This window comes from Panthera uncia (assembly GCF_023721935.1).
Source record: "Panthera uncia isolate 11264 chromosome C1 unlocalized genomic scaffold, Puncia_PCG_1.0 HiC_scaffold_3, whole genome shotgun sequence".
NCBI lineage: Eukaryota > Metazoa > Chordata > Mammalia > Carnivora > Felidae > Panthera > Panthera uncia.
Window position 1 is genome coordinate 85,198,543 of NW_026057584.1, and position 26,060 is coordinate 85,224,602.

Below are 26,060 nucleotides of genomic sequence, written 5' to 3' on the forward strand. Positions count from 1 at the left end.
CTGTTGTTGCTTCTACAGTTATAACCTTCCCTTTAAAAAAGAGACAAATACCACCCATCCACACCCACCCCCTCCCTCCCGACTATACCCTTCTCCCCAAGTCCTTGAATTATCTTCCTAGATAGCAATTAGAGCAGTTCTCCATTGTGGTGGCACATTAAATCACCTGATATAAACAAATCCCAGTGCCCAGGGGTTATCCCAAATCAATTGAATCAGAATTGCCAGAGATGGGTCCTAGACGTCATTAGTATTTTAAAACTCCCCCAGTATTTTAAAACTTCTGATGTGCACCCTGGTTAGGCCCCACAGCATTATGAACTTTGTCTGGCAGTAGCATTCATTCCCACTGGAATGAACAGAAGTGGGTACATTTTATGAATCTTGGCAGGCTTCATCTCCTACTAAGATTCATGCTGTAGGAAGACACCGTGCCTCTTAGCTTGGCTACAGCTTTGTTCCCAGACATGAACAAGTTCCATGAGGATTCTCTTCTGCCTGCAATTAGTAACAGCATCGTGCCTACCTCCTAAGGTCTGAGAATACTCCTAGCGCTTTGTGGTGTATCCGCAATCACGCTCCATGGAGAGCCCAGCACCTTTGGTGTACTTCCAGTTGCACACTTTTCTTCCTGTCTCTCTTGGCACTTATTGTTTTGCTGACTCTTCTCTTGTCGTTTGGTTTCCTCTACTTCCCTAACATCTTTTTCTTCCAGTTTCTCTTCTGAGAAGATCTTTTTATGCTTCTGTTATAATCTAGGTCAGAGAGACATCCTTAAGTCTATTCATCTTGTCTGGCAGGAAACAAACTAGCATTTAGAGTAGACTCAACTGAGGCAGGAACACAAACAAAAATATTATCCGTAAGATGTGACTCCTACTTTCTAGAGTTTACTTTTAGTTCAGAAGGAAAAATGAAGCGAGGCGCCTGAGTAGCTCAGTCGGTTGGGCATCCAACTTGGGCTCAGGTCAGGATCTCAGGGTCTGTGAGTTCGAGCCCCCCGTTGGATTCTGTGCTGAAAGCTCAGAGCTTGGAGCCTGCTTCAGATTCTGTGTCTCCCTCTCTCTCCCTGCCCCTCCTCTGCTCATGCTGTCTCTCTCTCTCTCTCTCTCTCTCTCCCTCTCCCTCCCTCTCTCTCTCAAAAATAAATAAACATTAAATTTTTTGTAAAAAGAATGAAAAATGAAGTTACATGAAAGCATCAACATTCTGGAGTCTCAGAGAGAGCATCTTGAGGAAGGTAAGTCTTGAACAGAACCTTTCAAGATAAGAGTAGAGAGGACACCTCAGCTTGATCTAACAACATTAGTGAAAGTGTGGTGGTGGAATTCAGTATGGATTATACAAAGGAGAATTTGTCCCAAGGGGAGTGTGAGATCTGAGGTAGAACATGAGATGGGGTGGGGTTGAATTAAGAGAGAAAGATAATTAGCAGGATAGTAAGAAGACTGATTCCACCCCACCTCCCATGTTCACAACAATTGCTAGACTCTGAAATGTAGAGGTCAAGCACCACATCTTCTATGTGCTTAGCCTAGGGCCTAACAAAGAGCAGTCATATAAAATATATTTAGGAATGAAGAAATTCTCAACCTCATGACGGTGTTATAATCCCTTTAGAAGTCAGGTGAACTGAACGGGCTCTAGTCTTTAGAAAAATGCAAGTAAGAACCACACACACACACACACACACACACACACACACACACAGAGTTTCCCATATAATTACAAGGGGTTCAAGGACTCCCTGCAGCCCATTTAGGATCTCCAGGTTAATAATTGGTGATTTGGAGATGTGTGGCACTGATTTATGCCTTGAATATTATTCAGACTCTCTCCTGTGATTTAAACTTATAAGGAACTGTTCCATCAAGTTTTGGTAGTTGTAGAAAAGTTCTTTAAAAAAAGGCATTATGGGTAGATTTTATCGTTGTGAAAGATGCTAGCTATTTCTGTGAACGCAGTACAAAGTCTACTCTAGGCGGCTTGTTCAACCAATTCATTCCCATAATTCTAACTGGTTTTGAAAAATGAATGAATGCATTACTATTTTTACAGAGAGCATTCTTCAGTAAAATCATAATGTTATCCCATGATAACACTGAGTTGCTTTTGTGGTTTACCTGTGTGGCCTGATCAGTTAAAGAAAAATGAAAAAAGTCACAACAAATTGTGTCAAAAGAGACAATGTTTCCCACCATTTTCTTTTACTTTCTGTGAGGGATGGAAAGAATACCCTTCAGTTAAATGTGAGCAGTACCACAATAGGCACTTAATACCTGCATGTCTGTTTGAAACTATTCAGTACTTGAGTGCAGGGTACAACTAGATAGTGTTTTGACTAAGAGGAAGTTGAAGAGGGGAAAACATTTTTTTTTTTTTTAATTTTTTTAATGTTCATTTTTGAGAGATGGAGAGAGACCGAGCATGAGCAGGGGAGGGGCAGAGAGAGAGGGAGACACAGAATCCGAAGCAGGCTCCAGGCTGTGTCTGCACAGATCTCGATGCGGGGCTCAAACCCACAGACCGCGAGATCATGACCTGAGCCGAAGTCGGATGCTTAACCGACTGAGCCACCCAGGCGCCCCAAGGGGAAAACATTCTTGAGTGAAGATTTTGATATTACTGTCCAGGCATGGGATTCTTTCCTGTTCGTTACCCCACTCTTTCTGAGCTTTGCTACCATGTTTTGTATTGGCCTGCTCTCAAATCTCTGCATCGAAGACCTTGCTTGAAACATATTTCTCAAACTCTTTTTTTCCCTATATCCTCATGGTTCTCTCTGAGTGCCTTGTGCAAGGGCACTAATCAGAAATAGTAGAAAGAAGATGTGACAAAGGATGGCAGGTTGCCGTTCTCATCACAGTTTTCCATCCTCACTGCTCCAGTGGCTGGGAAGGTTTTAAACCAGTCATACCACTGATAGCCACCAGTGCAAGGTGGTGATTCAATAGTAGCTATTTAGAGCAGAAATAGAAGTAAATATAATATCTGAATTCATCAACTACTTCTGGAACATTGTTAGGAGACCCTCCCTAATGATAGTACTCAAAACATCAGCAACCAGTTTATCTAGTCTAAGCAGCTGTGTTTTCTTTCTAAAGCAAATGGCCTTGGTGTGAAATGCATTTATTGATGTATTACCTCTCTTATACATCAATCATACATATACTATTTCAGCTAATCCTTCAAATAACTCTAAGAAGTTCCCATTTAATAAGTGAAAAAAACAGTGGCTCAACTAGGTTATTTTGTTGGCCCAGGGCTACTTACCTGTTAGGTGATAACCCTGAAATTTGAGTCCAAGGCAGTTGGCTTCTAAAGGTGCCTTACAACATTTCCCCTTCTAATGAAGAATGTTTACTCACACACCCTACCTTCCCTCCCAGCTCTGTTTCTAGGACATATGTGACACTTCAGTGAGGGCAAAATTTAATTGGCATTGTTATCAACTTCTCTGGAGTTGTGAACAAAGTACAAATAAAACAAGATGGGAAGTCCACAGTTTTGCACATAAGCACCTTTGCCATTAACGCCAGCAGCTCCTTTAATCCTCTCAGGCGGAAATGATCAAGTGTATCTCTTACAAGGAGTACACCCATACTGTTTTCCAATAGAAGAGTAACATATATCTGTTGAAGATGACCTAAATTGATCTATTCTTTAGTAAACCGCAGAAGTTGGGTTGTTCTGCTAATCTGTGGATGAATGGTCTTGTAAACATGATCCCAGGAGACTGGGAGTGACCTTGTGTTCTCTGTGGATGTGGCTTTGGATCAAGGAGTGTAAGGCCAATGGGAAGCAGCCTCATTTGACCTTTGAGAGCTTCATGTTAATGTGACTTTAAAATATCCAGTGGCAAAACTGTCCCCCCCCACACACACACATATAACATGTAGACTGGGAGTTTGATATTTATTTAGTCTTGTGAAAATAAAAGTTGAACTTAAAGTAAGTACATGTTGGGGTGCCTGGGTAGCCAGTAGGTTAAGCATCCTACTTCAGCTCAGGTCATGATCTCATAGTACGTGGGTTCGAGCCCTGTGTCCTGCTCTGTACTGACAGCTCAGAGCCTGGAGCCTGCTCCCTCTCTCCTCCCCTACTCGTGCTCTGTCTCTCTCTCAAAAATAAATAAGCATTAATTTTTTTTTAAATTACATGTTTATTATAACTCAGTTCACTTCTCTTTTTTTTTTTTAACATTTTTATTTATTTTTGAGAGGCAGAGAGAGACAGAACACGAGCAGGGGTGGGGCAGAGAGAGAGGAAGACACAGAATCTGAATCAGGCTCCCAACTGTACTGCATTCAGAATCTGAATCTGAGCTGTCAGCACAGAGCCTGACGCAAGGCCGGAACCCACAAACTGTAAGATCATTACCTCAGCTGAAGTTGGCCACTCAAACGACCAAGACACCCAGGTGCCCCTCTAGGTTCACTTTTCTAGCAATCACCTTCATTTCTGTAAAACTGAAACTTTATTAAGCAACTACTTGTGCCAAGCACTAATGCTGAACAGTTCCCCGTCAATTATTGTATTTTACCCTCTCAGTGGTCCTCTGGCCTTTTTAAGCAGGATCATGCCAAAAATCAGGGAAGAGCAGTGTGGTTTTGGTTATAATGACAGTGATTTCTCCTTATCAGGATAGGTTCTAAAATAGTACACTTGTACGACTTTTGTTCTCTTTTCTTCCAAGAAAGGATAAATGCTATTTATGAGAAGCTCAGTTTAATAATATCAGATGAGCAGAATTCTATTTTTTAAAAAGTTAGATTTGAACCAGAGAAGTTTGAAGACTGAAGGCCCTTCCTCTAAGTTCAACACAAGAGCAAGTCCAAAGGGTGTTCCATGCATCTTAAAATTTAAATTCAAATTTGGCCAGTGAGAACTCAAAGCTAGTATCACTGTTGATCCTATAAAGAGAGATGTTTCTAATTAACTAACTTTAAAGCCCTATCTTAATCACTTGGAGCATTCTTGTGCACATCTGCGTTGCAGGACTAACTGGATTACCTCCATGGTGTGTGTGTGTGTGTCGGGGTGTGTGTGTGTGTGTGTGTGTGTGCGTGTGTGTGTGTGTTTAAAGCAATGCTATAACTCTATCCAAACGCGATTCAGCCCTGCTTTAAAGTGTAGAAGCAAATGTGTATTTGGTAACATAGTTTAAAAATTGGACCCCCCCTTCTACAGTCTATGTTCTTTTCTTGTGAATTGGGCTTGTTTGTGGAGGACGCCCATCTCCAATACAGTGACACATACATCCCAGAGCCTCTTCCCCCTCACTTCCATCTAGCCTCAATGAGCACCAGAGCCAGGGCTCTCATATGGTTTTGCTTCCTCTGACAATGACATCAGTATCTTTCCATGTGCCTTATTTTTATAAAATTGTGCCCAGAATGAGTGGCGATGCCAATAAAGGAAACTGAGTCCTAGGAGTAATTTTTCATTAGAGTAAATGAAATGATATGATAAACAAGTAAAACCCGATGTGACAACATGGCACAAAGCTGTGATACAAAATGTTTGTTTCTATTCCTGTGAATGTTTTCTAAAGCTTTTATTATGCCTTTCGCATGTCTTGCGTGTATGTATACTGATCGGTGGAAACATGATTCGTGTTCAGATATTTATTTCTATCAATGAATGACCAGATGGTTCTTGCCTTCTTGGAAGAGAACCACTTTCCCTGTTCAGTAACTGAGGGACATTCTGTGTAACAAACTATATAGGATGACCGACTGGCCCAAGTGAGAAACCCGCAGCTGCCTTTCTCTACTCTGTAAACTTGGCAGAGGCTCACACACGCCTTTATTCTTATTTTCTTTCTTAATTGAAATAGTTCGCATATTTTCCGTACCAAAGTAACACACGCTCATTGTCGAAAACTGTGGCAATACAGACAAAAATAAAGAAGAAGAATGCTTATAAATTGATTTTTACTACCCATAACTAGCCACTTGGAGATTTAATGATGGTGATGAGGATACAAAACTGATGTTTATTTGAGTGCATACTCTGCTGAACACGGTGCTAAATGCTGTACGCAAATTAGTTTATATAATTCTCCCCCAACCCACTGATGTAGGTAATGGTATTAACCTCCTTTCATAGCTGAGGACACTGGAGCTCAGAGATGTGAAATGAATTAGCTGAATCACACAGCTAGTGGCAGACTTTATTGAACCTGGGATTGCCTGCTAGCCCCATTGATCGCTAAGAGTTAGCTGATTAACTCTTCTGTTGGATAGGTTTCCGATAGTTTTTTTCACTTTTGCACGTTCCCCTTCAGTTGTATTTATGAAGCTTTTGATACGTTAAAACACTTTATTTTTACACAGACAAACCTATTCTTTATTTTTGTGGTTTCTACCTTTAGTGTCACGTCTAAAAAAGACCTCTCCTATTCCTAGATTATAACATGGGGGGGGGGCGGGTAGAAATGCTAACAGTACCAGAAGAAAATAATCACAAGCCAGAAAGCCAAGGTGTGGAAGTTGACACCAACAGGAAGAGAAAGGAGATCTGAGATGTGTCTGAAGGCAGTGGCAAAGGGGAAAATGAAACTGTTCCCTTATTATACCCATCGAGGGCAACCTGTTCAATAAACCAGGTGCATGCACTTCCATTCTTGCCTCCTGTCCTCCCCTTCAAGGTCCTACAGCAGGCTCTGGACTAAGAGGAAGGACTGGAGGAAAAGAGAGGAGGGCTTATTACATAGCTGAAACTCTTGGAGGGTCTCTCATGTGCATCCAATGCCTTCTGTCAGAGGAGGCAAATTCCAACTCTTTTGTGTGGTGCAGAGGTATGTTCTTTTGAGACGCTCCTGGGAAGACCTCTCACACAGAGGTAGGTACTCCTTAGCATGAACGAAACCCTCCCTGCATGACCTCTAATCAGATCCTTCTCTCAGATCCTGCCCCAAGGGTATCCTCCTTGCCCCGAAGTCAACCTTCTTGAGCATAGTCCTTTCAGTATGGATCTTGTACGACTCCCCTCCACCAGGGCCACGGGGAGGGCATGGGAGGAAATCAGGCGTGCTTTCCCTTTCAAATGGCAGAAAGGGGAGCTGCTTCCATTGCTTCCTTTCTCCTTACCCTGCCATGTGGACAATCTCACTTAGCCTCCTACCTTCCAAATCTTGAAGTCAAGGGTATCGTCAGGATAGCCCTATGCCCTAGATTTTAGGGGGGCATGCAGTAGGTTCTCCCAAGAACACTTCTGAGCTCTGTTCTAGGAGCAGGAGGAGAGGGCAGGTTTTTGAGTTTCAGCAGCTTGGCAGTCATCCAGTTTGGGGAAAGAGATGCCAACCTCCCCTTCTGGCAAACATCCCAAATCTCTGTAATAAGAGGTTCCCATGGAGCCCATCTACTCCTGTGAATTTCCTCCTCGTATTTAGGCTGAGAGGGTGATGAGTAACAGTCACGGGGCCAATGTTTCTACTTTTAGTAAGTCCTGCAGAGGGGTGTCTCACACCTCCTTTTAGCCTTTGTAGGTATTAATCCTCAGGGTTAGGACCTCAGCTGAAATTCCAGGATAGTAGGAAAAGGCCCATTTTACACGTATGACATAGAGTTATTTGGGGTTGTGAACATATCACATGATAAAAAGTTTCTCATTTTCTTTTCTAAAATGTATCGTTAGTTATCACAGATATTTTCTCATTCGTTTATTACTTTTTTAATAGTGACCCATGCCATTAATAAATTCATACTCGTTTCTTCTAGAGGTATAGCTCTATTACAATAAAATGAAAAAATTATGTCAGAGGAGTGCTCTGTATTGCAAAGCCATTTCTATGTCACAGTGTATAGTCCTTTGAAGCAATATTTTGTTGATCATGGTGACAACAAATTCAATATATCTAATAATACTGCATAGCAGGTCTTCGTTCTCTTTCCTGTTGATGTGACAGTCACTCTTTAATGAAACCTTATTTTGTATACTATTTGCATTGTAGATCAGGAATGAAGAGCTGAGTTTGCTTAAGCAAGAGCTGAGCTGTTTATACTTTTTATATTCTTCTATCAAGAAATAATTACCCTTCAACCAACCTTACCTCCTTCTACTTCACATATGCAAACCACCTGAAATAAAGCACACTCAAACACCCAAACCACGCAGCAGTATACAAAAACAATCAGGACCCAGAAAGCCATAAAATAGTGTGTGCATAACCCTTTCCACTTCCTTGTATCAAGGCAGCCATTCCTTCAGCAAGTACATATGGAACATCTACTGTGGGCTGTAAACCTGGGAGGCAGTAGAGTTGATTTTGCTCATTTATTTAGTACAGGGAGGAAAGAATAAGATTTGTTTTAGCTCCAGTTCTGTAAAAACAAAATGTTTTTTCTGGCTTAACAAAGATGATACCGTAGTAAGACTTTAGTATCTCTTGGTTTGTTGTCTATAATTCTCTACTGGAATCCATCTACTACACATGGATTGGTTTTAAATGGCCTTCAGCACATTGCTGCAGGCACATCTGGCTGGTTGCTCTCTCTACTCCTAAACTTACATTCAATTTTACAATGATCTGACTTTTGACACCCTTAGAACTTGGTTGTACCCTGGCATATGTTATTGAAATGTTGAATATTGAATTTATACACAGTATAAATTAGGGTGCACACTAATTCAGGTGGTATATGCAATACTTTAACATAGCCTGTGCAACAAGACGCAGACTCAATACATCTAAATTATGGAATAAGTACATTTTTAAGATTACATGAATTTTTTTGTTTGTTTTATATGAGAACTCCACCAAATAGTTACTTTTCCCAGGATATTTATTATTATTAACATTTATGGTTAAAAGTATATAGTTTCCACTTATATCCAATGTAGTATTAAAAGATATTTGCATCTCTCTGTGCTTATGACCCACAATGATACAAACTGTGAATGTATATAATTCTCCACTAAAAACATTTGCTCCTATTCAAGAACCCACTATTCAAAGAAAACGTATTTTAAGGTGTAAACAACCTTCTGCCAAGAGGGGCACCTGGGTGGTTCACTCCATGAAGCATTTGACTCTTGATTGCAACTCAGGTCATAATCTCACAGTTCGTGGGATCGAGCCCCATGTCGGGCTCTATACTGACAGCATGGAGCCTACTTGGGATTCTCTCTCTCTCTCTCTCTCTCTCTCTCTCTCTCTCTGCCCCACTCACACACAAGTGCTGTCTCTCTTTCTCAGAATAAATAAACTTGAAAAAAAATTTTCTGCAAATAATGTTGAACCTCAAAATAATGGATTGTTGTGATCTTGAAACAACCAACATACTATCTCTTTAAAAAGCTTGAAAGAGGAGGGGTGCCTGGGTGGCTCAGTCAGTTAAGCATCCAACTTTGGCTCAGGTCATGATCTCACAGTCTGTGAGTTCAAGCCCCACATCGGGCTCTGTGCTGACAGCTCAGAGTCTGGAGCCTGCTTCAGATTCTGTGTCTCCCTCTCTCTCTGCCCCTCCCTCAGTCATGCTCTGTGTGTGTGTGTGTGTGTGTGTGTGTGTGTGTGCCTCTCAGGAATAAATAAAACATTTAAATTTTTTTTAAAAAAAACTTGAAAGAGGAAAACTCAGTCACATGTTAAAAATGTCTAATTTTTCTTCTATTTGTTTTTCTTATGACAGCAGAGATTTCAGTTTGAGTAGGCACTCCATAAATACCTGTTGATTGACTAATAGTTTAAGGAAATGTCTTAGAGTTTCAATAATTGGTAAGATTTTAAGGAAGGACAAAACGTAGGTACAAATCTCTCTCTATTGCCTCACTTTGGTGAATCTGCCGCTTTTCTAGGCATAGTAATCGATGCCTACATGTGTCATCCTCATGTCTCCTCAAAACCTTCTTTATGATGTTTCCTGTCCAACATCTCTTACAGTTTAGCAAGTCAGAAACTGGCTATAACAGCCTTCTGTGGGATTAGGCCCTTAAGAATTGCAAATACTGAAACTACTATACAGAAAAGATGAAGTAAGTTTTTTAAACAGTAGCATAAGAATAGATCTATAACATGAGAAATAAAAGATACTATAAAAATTAGTGCATATTTTTAAAGGACTAAGTAGAATTTTTATATATTCATTAAAATGAACTCCATGGATATGTTAAGTATTAGACACGTGTGAAGAGAGAATTAGTGACCTAGAAGCTAGATATTAAAAAATAAAAGGATAAGAATCCAGCACATGTCTAATAAGACTTCCAGAAGGAAAAATTAGAGAAAGTGTTAGAGGCAATATTCAAAGATTTGGGCAAGAAATTTCCAGATTATTAAAGTCATGAATTCTCAACATCATACATATATTTAGTTTTAAAAGGTCAGAGAGTACAAAGAAGTCTGTAAAACAAAGCAAAATCCCTTTCCCCAGTCCTTCCCACCCCTAAGCTCTCCCACCTGTAGAGTCTACCGCTGACAAAATGTTTAAATTTTCTTGTCTTGCTCTTTCTTAATCTTTAAAATAGATATGATCTATTGACTTCCTATGAGTAGAAATTATTTAGTTAGCTCTCTTAGAACACGAGTATCCATGTGCATGAGCACGGGTGCACACGTGTTCACGCACATACTTTCCCTCACCCTATCCTTCCAATATGGCTATACCTCAACTTTTGATTAAAGATTCTGTGTTTATAGCATTATTGCTATGTAAGTATGTTTCCTGCTGAGCATCGTGGTAGTTTGTTTTTTGTTTTTTTGTTTTTTCTTGAACAACTCTTTACCTTTTTCCTGGGGCTAATTATTGCTTTGACTTTATCTGCTTAGTTTCTGTGTCACCATCATAAACTCGTTCCTAAGCTTTGTGGCTGTCACTAAGTCATCATTTTGATATGGTCAGTCACATTAGAAAACCTATCATTTCCATGTTTGTTCTTGGATACCCCCTTCCTGGAGGACCCCATTTTTTTGCCCTCTGTTCCTTCTAGTTGCTTTCCGGGCCCTTGAATCAACTATTTCCTGGATCCCATGTCTGTCTCTTGTTTTATGTTCTCATCTTAGTGTGCTGTATATACCTGTGAGGTATGCACATGGGAGCTAAAATTTCTTAGGAACTTGCATGTCTAAAAATGACTTTTCCGGCCTCATATTTGATTGATATTCGACTGAGTTTTGAGTTCTCATTGAAAATCATTTTCCTCTTAAGTTTGAGGTAATGTTCTATTGTTTTTTACTTTTTGAACTTCCTGTTGAGAAGTCCCATTCTTATCTATTTCTGATCCCTTGCATGTGACTTCCTGTTTGCTCTCCCAAAAGGTGTTAGATTTTCTATTTCACCTCTGATGTTCTGAAATCCCATAATTCTGCTTGGATTGGATTTTTGTCCCTTTCTTATGCTGGTCACTCATTCCTTTCAGCACTAAGGATTTTCTTATATTTTTCCTTTGGTTTTCTCCCCCATGATTTTCTCCAACTCCTTTCTTCAACTCCTATTCACCAATATTGAACCTTAAATGGACCTGATTTTGTTTCTCTTCTCCTACTCCGTTCTTTTCATTTTTGTTTTTCTGCTGTCTGTAAAATTTTCTCAACCTTATCTTCAAATTTTTCTAATGATTTCTTTTTAGTTATGACATTTTTATTTGCAAGCACTCTTTTCTGTTCCTGAATGTTCTTTCTTACTGCATTCTGTTTTTCTCACCATGAATGCAAAATCTTATTTTATCATTGTGGATATGATAGGATTTTTTTGTTTGTTTGTTTAAGTTAAGTTTTCATTTACTCCTCCCTCTGTCTCAGTGTCTTTCAAGGTCCTTTTCTGTAGTGGTTTGCTTTGTCATATTTATTTCATGTTAATAGTTTTCTTCAAATGTCTGATGGTCCCTGGCTGTCCTTTCAGATTTGAGAGTGAGACCCTGAAAGATGTTTAGAATTTCGGAGACAGGGCCTATGGACTAGTGACCATTTTCATGGAATGAGCAAACAAGGGATTCACTTGCGGCACCCCCACATGTCATTGTCGACAGGTCAGTCCAGTTAGTTTCCAGAGAAAGTCTCCTCCAATCACCTGTATGGGGAATGTCATGCTGTCTGAGAGCCAAATGGTTAGGGAAGGGCGCTGGAGAGGGGTGACCAATAAATGGGCACAGTTTCACTTAATTTCCCTCACGCTTGCCTTTAGCCTTACTGAACCCCTCAAGTGAGGAAGCCTCCTTTCTGCTGTTGAGGTAGAGGGTGGGAGGTGGGGAGAGAGGGGAGACCAGAGGCAGATCACTGTGCATGGGGAGGTTGTCATATCAGAGGGGTTTGTGCTCACTGCATAGAGAATTGTTACCAGTTCTGTTTTCAGTTCTGCTCTACATCTGCACCTCCCAAGGTACCTGGCATGTCCGATACCTGAGCCTTTGGAGTTTCTCTGCAACAAATGAACTGCTGCTTCTTGGCTAACATCACATGCACAAGCAAAATCGTCTGCACGCATAGACATGTCCTGCCTCCTCCTCTTTGCTCAAACACCACTCATTCCTATGCTTTCCATCTTCTGAAATTTAGTTGCCATTTCTTTCCTGTTGTCATCTTTTTCAGTTTTCCTCTTTGTTCTTGAAAGTCTTTGCCGTTTTTAAAAATTCCCATACCATTATTTTAGTGGCAATTCAAAAGGCAAGAGGTATTTAAAATCGGTGTTTGCTCTGCCGTGTGTCCCCAGTCCATTCTTCATACTGCAGTAGAGTTTTTATTCAGCCCCCGTCTGCCTGTAAACTTTTCAAATGGCCACACACCACTTCACTTATATTTTAAAGGCAGAAAAGCCTTCACCTGGTTATACCTTGGACCTCATTTTTGTCCCTCCCCTACCACACCTTCATTCCTATTCACACCCAATTGACACTCCGGCCATATTTTGCTTTTTCCACTGGACTGTGTTTTCCCTCCAGGTCCTTTGCACATGCCATGACTCTTGGCACAGCCCACGACTCACAACTGGCTACCTTCCAGTCACCACCGTAGCCTCAACTGAAAGATCACCTTCTCTAGAGAGCCTTCGTTGGCACCAACCCTGTCTCCAGGACTGGGTTCCCATCACCCTAACACCTATTCTTTCCTGATCAGAGCACCTACCACATCGTGTGTTCCACGAAGGCAACTTGGCCATTTGCTCGGCACGGAGTGGGCACTCCAGTTTTTGTGGAATGGTGATTGAATGGTTTTTTTCTCCGAACTTTTTTCACTCAGTATTTAAACGCCTTTCTTAACCTTCAAGCCTTTGTCATAGTCTAGTAATAGCCCAGCAATTTACCCATCTGTTGTATTGTGACCTCTGTTTTCCAAGCTTTCCATACTGGAAACTGGAGAAAACCTGAAGTAAGCAGAAGTGTTTGTACACTCACTTTGTACACCTGAAGGCTTTATTTCAAAGTAATAGTAACAAAACTATATCTTCCAGTAATATCAGTTCAGAATAAAGTCAGGTTCTGTGGCTTAACAATTAGGCAGCAACAGAATCAGTACATGATGTGGATCAATACTTAGTGCCCTAGCATTTAATGCAGTAGCAGGGAAAAAAAAAAAAAGCGGGTTCTGCTGGAAGTTGGATTTGCTGGTGATTTTGATTTATTCAGGTTGTGGATGGGCAAATGAAAAAGGGAAAGGAAAAAAAAAAGACTGGATTTTTTGATGCCCATCTGTTCGTGCTTCAGAGACCTGGAAACTGATGTTTTAAATTTCCTGGTTTTACTTTCTTGGTTTATGCAGCTTTAAAAAGGGAAAAGATGGAAACTCTCAGTTAGAAAAATGAAAAGAATAAAAGGGAAGGAAAGGAAAAGTGAAAGGTAGGAAAAAAGTACGAAAGGCAACAAGTAATAGAAAGGGAGGAATATATTTGATTTATAACATTATGCTTTTTTGTAATTCGTGTGCCTCTAGGCATGAGTACAAATCTTTGATTAGTATACAAATGAAAATAAGGTAACATTAAAATGCCCACCTTACATGGAGAGCTAAAGTGTAACTGGTAAGAGTTAGCAAGAAAAACATATCTTTAAAAAGGCATCAGTCTGGTTCAGAAAGTAGGCTTAACTATGAAGCCTACTTCATAGTAGACCAGAATTCTGGCCAGAGACCAGAATTTTTTTAAATATTGAGTATCTTTTCATAACAATGACCACGTAATGATAATCTTCACCATTATTATCAGTAACTAAAAAAAAATAGTATTTACTGAGCTCTTACTATGTGCCAAACAACATGGAAAGCCTCATTCTGCAAGGCAGCAATAATATTATCCCCATTTTACAGATGACGTGACTGATACTTAAAGAAAAAACTCTTTCCCCAGGTCAGCTAGTAAGTGGCAGAGCCCTGAATTTGAAACAGACAATGGGCTCAGAGCCCTGCTGACCCAGTATGCCATTTTGGCTGTGAATAGGGACCGTAAGATCAAATCAATAGGTTTGATAGGATATTTTGATCCTCGTTCTTCTGTGAGAAGTCTCCGACTGGCAGTATTCTCATTGCTTAGGGGAGAAAACCCAGGTTTAGGAAAATTAAGTGACTTCATTCACAACCAAACAAATTTTTAGGAAAAATTTCTTTTCTAACACTCCATTCTCTATTATTTTTTCTTATTCTTAATCAACAAGTAACATTTTGTGCCACACAATAAAATTCACATTTTCTCTTCTTTATCCTCCAGATTTTCTTTTATCAGTTTTGGTAGTCAGCTCTCTCTTCTTTGACAATATTCTCTCGTTGTCACTGTCTGTCAGCATAAACATAGTGCCTCCCACTCCGTTAGTTTCCTAATACTCTATTCAGGAAATTTCACACATCACAGTGTTGACCCTTCCTCCTTTTCTCTGCAGCAGTATCCATTTATATTGGTCAACTCAGGCTGCCATAACAAATTACCACGGGCTGGGTGGTTTAAAGAATAGACATGTATTTTCTCACATTTCTGGTCGCTGGCCACCTGAGATCAGGGTGCCCGCACGGTTGGTATTGAGTGGGGCTCTCTTCCTGGCTTGCAGGTAGCTGGCTTCTGGCTGTGTCCTCACACGTGGTAGTGGAAGGGAGGAGAGGAAAAAGAGACACAGGGAAAGAGAGATCTCTTCCGCCTCTTTTAAGGCCACAGTCCCTACCGTATTAGGGCCCAATCTTTATGACTTCATTTAACCCTTGTTACCACCTAAAGACCCTGTCTCCACACATAGTCACATTAGGGGTTATGGCTTCAACATACAAATTTTGAGGGAACACCTTTCAGTCTGTAGCACCAATGCAATGATGTCATGCTCAAAAAGGAGAGTCTCTAATTGGAAACGCTTCCAAAGGAGAATTCTTATATTTGTTTGGAAAGAAGAAAGTGATCCTTTTTTTTTTTTTAATATCAACGTATTTTCCCATCCTGCTTTCGACTCCTAAATAATGGCGTCTCAAAAAAAAAAAAAAAAATCATGGGATAGAACACGTGATTAGACATAATATTTAGAGTTTCCTTCGGTGCTTTATTGAGGCTATAGAAGACATGGGATTCCCAGAGTAGTGAGAATAGTTACTTGCCAACAAGGTATATCCTGGCAAAGCTGCTTGCTTTGAGCCTATGTACGTGTGAAACAGCTACTTCCTCTTGCGTGAAAGAGATTACTTCAGATCCACATTTGGGGACTCTTTCCTTTTTTTTATACACTATCATTAAATTAAGTAAGGTGAAAGGATAGAAGATAGTGAAATTTTGCTTCTTGAGTTATTAATGAAACATAATGAACAAGTTATTAAGTTTGAATTTAAAAGTGAGATCATTTTAGTAACAGAATCAGTACACACAGTTTAGTTTAAAGGTGATATGGAAAATTACACTTTCGGGAGCTGAGAGTCCAAAATGAGTGTGAAATGTTACTACGTATGCACTAAAGGTTTTGTAAATACAGATATAACATAGGAGGATCCTAAATAATTGTTGGGTGAATATTTGTTGATGGATTGCAGTTTCCTATTCTCTAACTGGGAAATTTGGTGTTACCCAAAATGGCCTTAGGGCTCACTCCTTATATTATGGACGTTAACTTGAATGAGCAAAGGTGTGGGAAGTTTACTTACGTGTGCTCTGTACACACCACAGTTCTCTTTTAATCCTCTCCAGAAATTTGCAGATACAGATACTATCCCATTTTGTAGACTATGAAGCACAGGTTCAGAGAAATGAAGTGATGTGAATAAATCCACGAGCACAGGAAGCGCCTGTGTACTGAAACAGTCTGGATTATCCTCTGTGCAACATGCCCATTGCTTAAGTGGACTTACTTACAGTGCTTCACGGAGATTTCTTGCCACCTGTCCTCCCCAAATAATTTTTGCATAGGCTCACCGTGGTATTTGAAATGATTCTGTTTGTGGTAAATTCCCTTGAGTTATGGTACTTGCCCCCTTTGAAGGGTGGGACACATTGAGCCTGGAAGGTGGCTAATACATTGTGGGAGGAAGTTTAAGATTGGTTTCCAAAAAGACCGACAATGGAGAGCAGGGCAGGATTCAGGGCTAGATCTAAAGTGGGGCTTAGTTCCAACATATAGGCTACAAGGAGGCTAAGTGTGGGGGGTAGCAAGAGTTCCCAGGCAATCAGAAAGTAGTCTGAAGGTCTTAGGGACTCACTCACCAGTGGGTGGAGAATGCTTGAAATGGAGGAGGTAGAAAAATAAAGATTCCCTGTTTTCAGTTTAGCCTACAGTCCTGCCCAACTATGTTGAATTGCTCTAGTAAAGCTCGTGTAACCTGGAGGGTTTTCTTGTTCTAAGAGAGCTCTTCTTGGGGAGGAGTGGAGATCATGAGAAGTAAGCTTACATGTGCTCACAAAGATGGCTCTGAATGTGATAAACATTTGTTCTGTCAACATGCAAGGTAGGTTTTCTTCTTCTCGTACATTTATGAGGACCTTCAATTTTCTGAGACAAGAATGTATTTATTCGTAAGGGATTTTGTAAAATTGCACACGACAAACTGCTCACAGAGGCAGGTGGTTAAATGAGCAATATATACAATCTAAAACACTTTGAAATCCAAAGAGAACAGAGCCGTGAGGCATAACTGTTTAAGTTAAATAATACTAACCACATAAACTGTGTTGTCAGAAGAGGTCATGTAAACAAACGGTGTAAGTGAGGTATGTGAAAGTGTTAGATTTTCAGAAATGATTCTTAGAAGTCGTGGTGGGAAACAAAAATAAAAAGCAATAGGTTCATGAGCACAGGACCACCTTTTCCTATGAGAGCCATACATCCCAGCTCTTTAAAGGACAGCCATCAGAAAATGATGGACCTTAAATAGGGAGGGAGCTGCAGTGTGTCTTTTGGGCAGCCTTTAAGAGAAGGTGCTGTCATCACTAAGAGTGTCATCTCTGGGCCCAGGCGTGGCTAATGAGGCCAGTCTGATCACCACAAATTTGCTTTCAGTCTCAGCATGCGTTTCTCGGGCTAATAAGTGGGGTTTGCTTGTTAATTTTCACTGCAGCTAGTTTCTCTGGATTCTGTTTTTTCTATCTTGTCACAAAGCAGACTCTTCATAGTTTAAGACTCTCTTGCCCAGTGCCCTCTCACAGGCTGCTGTCAGTATTTCATGTTGACTCTGCAAGTTTACACCACGGGAGATGAAATTTGGTCCGGGCACCAAACACTGAACATCTAAACAACATGGCCTAACCGGCCACAGCGGTGTTGGATGGCAGTTCCCCCAAAGCATTTGTGCTATGTGTGTGTGGATTGTGACCGACTCATCCGTGATTTGAATTTGTTCGTATTTTGTTCCGCCAGGAGTTTCTTATTGAAACAGCCTTCGCAGACATGTGCCATCTATTTTAGGAGTATTAGCCCTTAGCCATCTCCAGGAAAGAAGAACAAGCATCCTACAACCAACCAACCAACCAAGCAGAAGTCTGTCTTTCTGTTTCATGCTGTGGTCTCCAAACATCTAGTTTTAATTATGATGGATTTTCTTGCTTGTGATTCCTTTACTTCGTGAAGATAGTGTGGCAAGAGATACAGGGGTGTAGATGTGTACATGTGAGAATGCTAGATTTTTACTTTTATACTTTATAGTTTTATATAAATCTGCTTACCATATAAGTGATATATTGGACACATGTGGGCTAGCATGATTTTTTAATTATCTCTGATATTTGCTTATGTGGCAACATTCTAAAAATGTTAATTTTGTAATTAATTTCCAGCACATTGTTTGGAAACAGTAAATAGTTTTTGTTATAAATCACCCGAGAACTTAGATCACTAAACTGTGTGGATGTGTCTTCCCAGTTGGTTTTGGAAAGGTTATTTATCTTTGATTCCTATTTCCTTTCTCCTCAATTCTCAGTGTGGTTTATATCCAAGAATCCACAGAAATTGCTGTGATAAAATCAAATGATATTTTTTTCTGCTATCATCCATATTAGCCTTGAACCATATCTTCTGTCACTTTTTTTCACAGCTTCTCCTCATTTCTTTCAAACTTCCTTTTGTCTGCTGTTATGTGGCTTGGTATATGGCCTTCGGTTTCAGTTTCATCATTTCTCATGTGAGCACATTTCCCCACTCCTTCTGCCATCCCTACAATATAAAATATGCCACCACCCATCTTGCTTCTCAGACTCTGGCTGTGCATCTCCTAGGGTCTCAAGTAGCATTTCCCAGGATATCCTTTGTTACATACTAAGTCTTAAGGTGCATGCTTGGGGGTGGGGGAGTCCTCGTTTCATGAAGTGTTAAGTTTGAGAAACAATACACATAATAGCCCTATTACATAATAGGTGCTCAATAAACATTTTATTGACTAAACAAAAGAATGAATAAGTGAACATACTTATGGTATACACTAGCATGTACTTTGGGAAGTTCTTGAGTGAGTAAGTGTTTAGGTCTGTTTAACCCAGCATTTACCAAATGTGTTTTCTCACAAAACCTTCTCTATCTAGTATTGCATAAAGCACACGTTGTGAAAACTCCAGCCTAAATGATATAATGCGGTGGCCATACCACTCTCCCTCCCTCAAACCCAAGCTAATGTCCAGAGAACCTGAGCTTTGTCAACTCCTTCTTCTTGCCTACCCCACGGGCAGGCCACTTTCTCTTTTTTTATTTTTATTTTTGAGAGAGAGAGACAAAGACAGAGACAGAGCACCAGCAGGAGAGGGGCAGAGAGAGAGGGAGATACAGAATCTGAAACAGACTCCAGGCTCTGAGCTGTCAGCACAGAACCCGACGCAGGGCTCAAACTCACAAACTGTGAGATCATGACCTGAGCCGAAGTCGGACACCTAACCAACTGAGCCACCCAGGCACCTCCAGGCCACTTTCTCTATTTCGGTTGCTGATGCGCTCCTCCCTCTGCCTTGGCTCAAACCTGCAATACTCTTTAACCAGTTATGCTGCCTTTCTCTTTAATCATCCACTAATTTGCACCATTTTTCAAGTGCTGTCTTCCAAATCTGTTTTGAGAAGCAAGACCGCTGATAATCTCTGTCTTGTGAATTCTTATCTGTGGGTATTTATGAGATTCTATAGGTTGAACTCACTATATTAAGTACTTTTTATTGAAATCTCTCAGAAGGATGTTTGTAGGCAGTGTATTCCATCATGACTCACATGTCAGCCATGATATTCTCTTCCACAGCCCATGAATCAGTATTCATGTCCCAAGTCTACTTGACTTGCTTTATTTTATCACCTTCCTTCTGACTACCTCCATTAGTCAACGAAACATACTCTAGCCTCTCAACTTTAGCAGAAATAAGCTAAGATACCTAGAGCATTTCCTGTATCTGCCATCAGTCTTAACATCATTTAAAGCCACTCTCAAACCTAGTGTTTCCAGATTGATCTGAATAAGGCCATTCCTGTAGGGCCAGCTCTAAGTCTGTGTGTGTGGACGTGGGGTGGTGGGAAGCAATCCAGTTTAGGTCTAGAAAGTACACGCACCAGCTGTGTCTTTGAACATTGCCCAACGTAGTACCGGGGTTTTGTGGCAGTGCCTCTGGAACCACGTTGGCGGACAGAGGTGGTGAGGAAGGAATGGTGGTTGTGAGGACAGGAGGTGGTAGGGAGGCTGTGCTTCTGTTTCACAGATGAGCTATTGGTGGGGGAAAATGGTTGGGGCAGGGCCCCATGGCTAATAGTAGACTGGAAATGATTACAGTGATCAGAATATTCCTAAAAGTAAAAACAGGTTCTGATAGAGCTGAGAGACTCAGAAACGGGGAAAGACATTCTACGAGTACGATGGGCAGTAGCATTTCCTTAAGAAAAATTGGGCAATTATTAAAAGGCAGATCTGGCAGAAGCTCTAAAACGCAGCTCACTGGTTTTCTTCTGACTCTCTTCTCTCTTTCACTCCTTATCTCAGGACCTTTTCTCTTCTCATTAACACCTCCACCAGAGTTGGAGCTGGGGAAGAGAAAGGGAATGTTCAGACATGTGCCTATTTGCATACTCACTCTCTTGAGTTAATGCCAGGACGGCAGCGCATTCTGTCCAGTTCAATAGAAAAGCCAGTTTCACCCCATCGGTAAGGTATTATTTTCTTTTTTAGCATAGAACAGTTTATTGCCAAGCTTCTCTTAACTGTACATTACAAATAGCGTCTGATTAAGAATGTTCTGGATGGGTTAATTAGTGTGGTGACTATTATTAAGCAAACTGCTTGTTAGTATTATGCCTATTTGATCTTGGTATTGATGTGAAGTAATTGACCATAGAGCTACATTTAGAAAAGCTGGAATAAAGTTTTTTGATTTCTATTATGGCAATAAATTGTTTATATTAAACATGTCTATGAAAATATGAGTTTCATGGCACAGAAAATCAGAATAGACTCTGTGGAATGGTAGATGCGCATTGTTTTGTTGTGTTTTGTTTTGTTTTTTAGAAATATTAATACATTTGTCCAGCTTGCTTCACGACCAGCTCTGTTAGAGCAAAGTAGTAAAAAATTATTTCAGCATGCTACTGCAGAGTGTATGAAAAGTAAGATGATTTTCACTTCCCTCACCTAAAGGACATACTTCCTTTTTACTTTAGCTAACTGCCTAACTACTTCTCTGAGTAACAGTCACCATATATAAACAGACTATCAAAGAAAAATATGGGAAGATATTCTAAGCAAGGAAAGCATAGCATGGAACCACCTTCTTTCATATACAGGATTATTATCTATATTATTTATTGGTATGTTGTCCAGTCCTGTTATTAAGTTTCCCTCACTATTGCATTTCCATAGGGAATTTATTCCGTGAGCTAATAAATTATACCATCAGGGAGGGTTTTTTTTGAAATTCAGCTTAAATTTTCCCATTCTTAATTTCATCTCATTACTCCTAGTTATACCCCCTTGTAGCCGGCTAAATAATTATCCTCTTTCCTTGGAGACTCCTATTATGTACCCCTCTACTTGTCACTTAACTAGGCTATTCATAGTTAGCTCCTTTAATCTGTCCTCATAAATCACTTCTTCCATTGCCTTAATCATTATTATTGCTCTTCTAAGAACTCTCTAATTTTCAAACATATACAGTTACAGGTGCCCCAGATGAAACCAGCTTTTGCACAGCCCTCTGTCCCCACAGACGCGGTACCTTCCTTCTCTGTACACCACAGTCCATCACAAAGTGGCACCAGTTTGCTGGGCAAATCAACACAGGCTCATCTTGTCAAACTGCAGACACTCTCAACAGTGTTTTCTGTTTGTCCAACTTGCCTTCAGGATTTTCTTTCTCAAGTTCATAACATTAATAAGCTGAGTTTCTGCTTACGGTCCGTATTTATGTTCTGTATCTTTCCATGTCCCCACCTATCAAGTCAGTCATCCACAACCTGTGTCAGCATGGGATTCTGTTCATCCTTGGGAACATTTGGGAAGCGGGCCTACCGCCCTGCCCACAGCTAAATTCCTTGTCCCTTACCCATTCCTATTGTTTAAACACTACTCTTTAGCCAATCTCCCATCCCTTTTAATTGGCAGTTGTATTCACATGCTGACCAGTATAAATGGATTTTAAGAGTAAGTTGGGTCATGATAAAGTTTTCTAAGATAAAGTTATGTTGTTTCAATGCCTGCTGATGCATATAGATAGATATAGATATAGATAGATATAGATACAGATTTTTTTTTTTTTTTTTTTTTTTTTTTTGTGAATCCTTCCTGCAGTAAATTTGTAATTCTGTTAAAATCCTTTTTAAGCTTGCCTGGCATCCTTTATCCAACATACAAACAAACATGTTTCTTCACTCCCTTTATTGTTGTTTTCCAGATATGTACAGATGTTCCTTCTCTTGCTGTTTGTTTCATTTGTTTAAACGTTGAGATATTGTCAGGACCACTGGCTGGCTCAGTTGAAGGAGCATGTGACTCTTGATCGCAGGGTTGTGAGTTTGAGCCCCATATTGTTTTTTTTTTAAAGTTAAGATATTGTTATAGTTTACTCTTTTTTTCCTTTTGTGGTGTCCAGTGGGAGCTTTTCCATTGGATTTCAGTTCCTTAGACTCTCCTCAGTGTTTTTGAATTTGTTTCAGGAATAAAGATCGTTAGTTCCCATAATAGTTCAGTAATGTGAGATATGAAACTATGATCTGTATATGCCCAAGTTTATTTTTAAATCAAGAATTAATTTATTATTTTAATTAGGGTATACCAAAGGAGTTAGCACCATTTTTGTGTTTTATCCATCTGTCTACAATCATGTATTTATTACTTGCAGGGTTCTTGTATATAAGGTAATTTATCTCAAAGGGCTTTATGAGACAAGCACAGAAGCCCCCAAACAAGCTTTTTGGTTCTGTAATGTATACAGCACACTCCAGCCAAAGACCTTGTTTCCAGCCTACAGCAGAACCCACCCCGTTCATTAGTGTTGCCCATCAGTCCTCGCCCTCCGACCTAGCAAACATCCTCGACTCCTCTCTCCTGTTCTGGTTCCTTAGCACACTTCTTATACTTACCTTCACCTCTTCTCACCTTGCTTGAAATCAGTGGCCTCGTCTGTTGGCCTTGAGATCGTTGGCCTCAAAATCGTGTGACACACCACAGATTCCATACCTGCCATCTGAAACTTTTTTCCGGCTTCACTTTTTCTCCTTCCCTCAGCTTTGTAAGAAAGCTTGGTCTAGTCTCTTTCATAAGACCTACTTACTTTCCCCCTGGCCAAGAATCCTACATGCTATGCTGTTCTCCAAAGTCTTGCAAGACTTTTCGATTTCTTCAGGATCCACCTCCCTTCCCTAGCATGTGTCCCCAAGTGAACACCCTAGCGACTACACCTATGTGCACGTGCCCTATTAAGGAAAACTGATCTTGCTTCCCCATTCTCCTCTCAACCTCTCTTTCTCGGCCTCTCCCTCTTTGATGTGCACACTGTAACCTGCAGGCTGATTTCTGCCTACGCTCTCCACGGGGACTCCCCTTTGAGTAGCAAGAGATCCAAAAGCTCTTTGTTTTATCTGATGCTCTGGTACCTATGGAGTGTTTCATACCCCCCCCCCCCTTATGCATTTTTAAGGTTTCTTGATTCCTTTCTTACACATTGTTTTGAGACTCTTAATTCACTTCAACAGGGTGATATTACTCTCTCAGATTCTCTTTTTACTCTTCCAAATGTTCCTTATTGCTCTCCTTCCATGGTTCTTCTCCCTCACTTATCTCTTAAATGCATGTGCTCTCCATTTCTTCACTTGCCCAACAGTGCAGGAAAGGGGTCAAGTCTCAGGGACTCAGAGAAAGCACTTGTTGTCTGGCCTCAGTCTACCTGTCTACACCTCAGACTCTGGGACTTGACCCCAGTCTCTTTGGATTGCTTGTTATTCACTGAAGAATTTATGGTCTTTCACGTCCCTTTGCTTTGATCATAACATTCCCTCAGTTCAGAACTTCCCCCTCTCTGCCTTTCAGACTCCTTCAACTAAAACTGTCTGTCAGCCTTTACTGATCCCCCAAGTCAGAATTAATCTCTAGTTCTGTTTAAAAACTTGGGATGCCCATTCTTTATATGTTTCACCACAGGTTAGTTGGTTTGTGTCTGTTCTAAGCACTACTGGTTTGCTCCCCAATAGACGGTGAGCTTCTTGATCTCATTTTATTTAGATGCCTCTAGCAGTAACAGATATCATACTCTGTATGGCAAAGCATTATGGGAAGATGGGAGAAATGGCACTGAAAAAAATATTCGGGGACTATTCTCAAGGTCAATGTAATAAAAATGTGTGTCCCAGGTTCCCAGGCATACCGAACAGTCATGTGAGCAGAAATGGCCAGTGTTAATCAAGGAAGTTGCAAGCAGTTTTGTTGGGTAATGACTAAGTGGGGCTTGGAATATACACTGGGCCAGGCAGTGACTGGAAAATGTAAAATGGAACTGCAGCAAGATGCGTGAGGAGAGAGTGATAAATCATCTCTCTACTTGGATTTTTCACGGGATGTACAGGGCAGGTTTTACAGCCACCGAAACAGTTTGAAAACAATGTGGTCTAATTTCAAACTTTTGAACTCTCTGTGGATGGCTACTACTTTGTTGTATCTTTCCTACTAGTATGTGGGTTACCGATTTAGTTTATTTTTTTTTATCACTTTTATACATCATCCTCATGTCCTTACAGAAAGGTAAAGGAGACGCTTTAAATAGTATTTTCACTGAAAGTGTATTGCATTTCCTTTTTGTAACAGATTCATGCCCAAGCACAAAACAACCCATCTACAGAAGATTCTCAGCCTTAAAGGAAATGGTGGTACTGCTCCATCGATGGCCCCTGCTTTCCACCAGGAGCAGAAAGGTTCTGAGAATCTATTGAAGAATTTTAATTCAGAGTCTGGACCCTGTAATGCTGCACAACAAGAAAACCTGGGTAGCTCATTAACGCAGGAGCCAGACTTGAGAATGTGCCACTCATCAGATAATTCGAGCTCTCTTCATGAGGAAGATAAACAAAATACGACTTCTAGTCCCTGTGACATTTTCGGTGGAATTGACGATCCACAAAGACCACTGCACATTGTGTGGCCTCACAGGTGGTAAGTTTAAGACACACCAATTTAGTGAGAGTTGGAGACTGGTCATAGAAAATATATTCTAATGGTTGACTTAGTAATTTATTGTCCCCATAGCTTTAGAAAAAGGTGGCATTATTGATGTCTTTATATAAGGAGTGGTGTGTTTAGATTAAATTTGAATTGCAGATAAATATCTGCAGTGAGGGGCGCCTGGGTGGCTCAGTCGGTTAAGGGTCCGACTTCAGCTCAGGTCATGATCTCGCGGTCCGTGAGTTCGAGCCCTGCGTCGGGCTCTGCCCTAACAGCTCAGAGCCTGGAGCTTGTTTCAGATTCTGTGTCTCCCTCCCTCTCTGACCCTCCCCCGTTCATGCTCTGTCTCTCTCTGTCTCAAAAATAAATAAACATTAAAAAATTTTTTTTTTAAAATAATAAATATCTGCAGTGATTTGCTCAACTAACAACAGCACTTAGACACTTCTAGAAAATCAAATCTTGTTCAAGAAGTTTCCAAAGTATCAGAACGGGATTCCAAATCTACATATATATACTGTTATCACATGATAACTATTCATACCTATATGATTCATACCTATACTATTTCATACCTATACATTGTTAAGGCAATGTTATCATTAAAACAAAAACAATGTCTGTTATTTCCCAATATGACCAGTTTCACCTGGGTGCCTTTATCTCACATGTCATAAAATATATCGGTACACTTGCAGCTGTTTCCCTGCGCCCACATGCCTCTGTATTGTGCTGAAGCAAAATACTTTCTAGCGGAATCTCCTCTAAACAGAGGAAAATCAACTGCAGCATGTAATCGCACCAAATATAAACTCATAAACTTAACCCTGGCTCCTATAAATTAGGATTTAAAGAGGTAAAATGTCCTGATAATCTTCTGGTATTAGGCACGAACATTTTAATCTAGTTTTTATTCCTCCCAGTTAGTTTAATCTGCATGTGGCCTGATTAGAGTTCACTTCCCCCACAGATTATGGTCTCTTTATTGCAGAGATGCTGGGCTGATCGTTAGGTCCGATTTTCTGAGAGCGACTGTTTACAGGTGAAGTAATAAGCACACCACACCGGC

General features: G+C 40.4%; 1 protein-coding gene across 9 annotated transcripts in view; it reads left to right on the top strand.

Annotated features, from left to right (window-relative positions):
• GTDC1 (glycosyltransferase like domain containing 1) overlaps positions 1-26,060 on the top strand; it is a 391,227-nt gene that overhangs the window by 304,148 nt on the left and 61,019 nt on the right. For 8 of the 9 annotated variants that reach the window (XM_049615666.1, XM_049615668.1, XM_049615670.1 and 5 more), the window contains one exon: positions 24,638-24,982. In XM_049615666.1, coding sequence (XP_049471623.1) covers positions 24,638-24,982 — 345 coding nt within the window. Of the gene's footprint in view, positions 1-19,084; positions 20,492-24,637; positions 24,983-26,060 lie in introns of those variants that run through there. The other variant, XM_049615673.1, reaches the window with a different exon arrangement.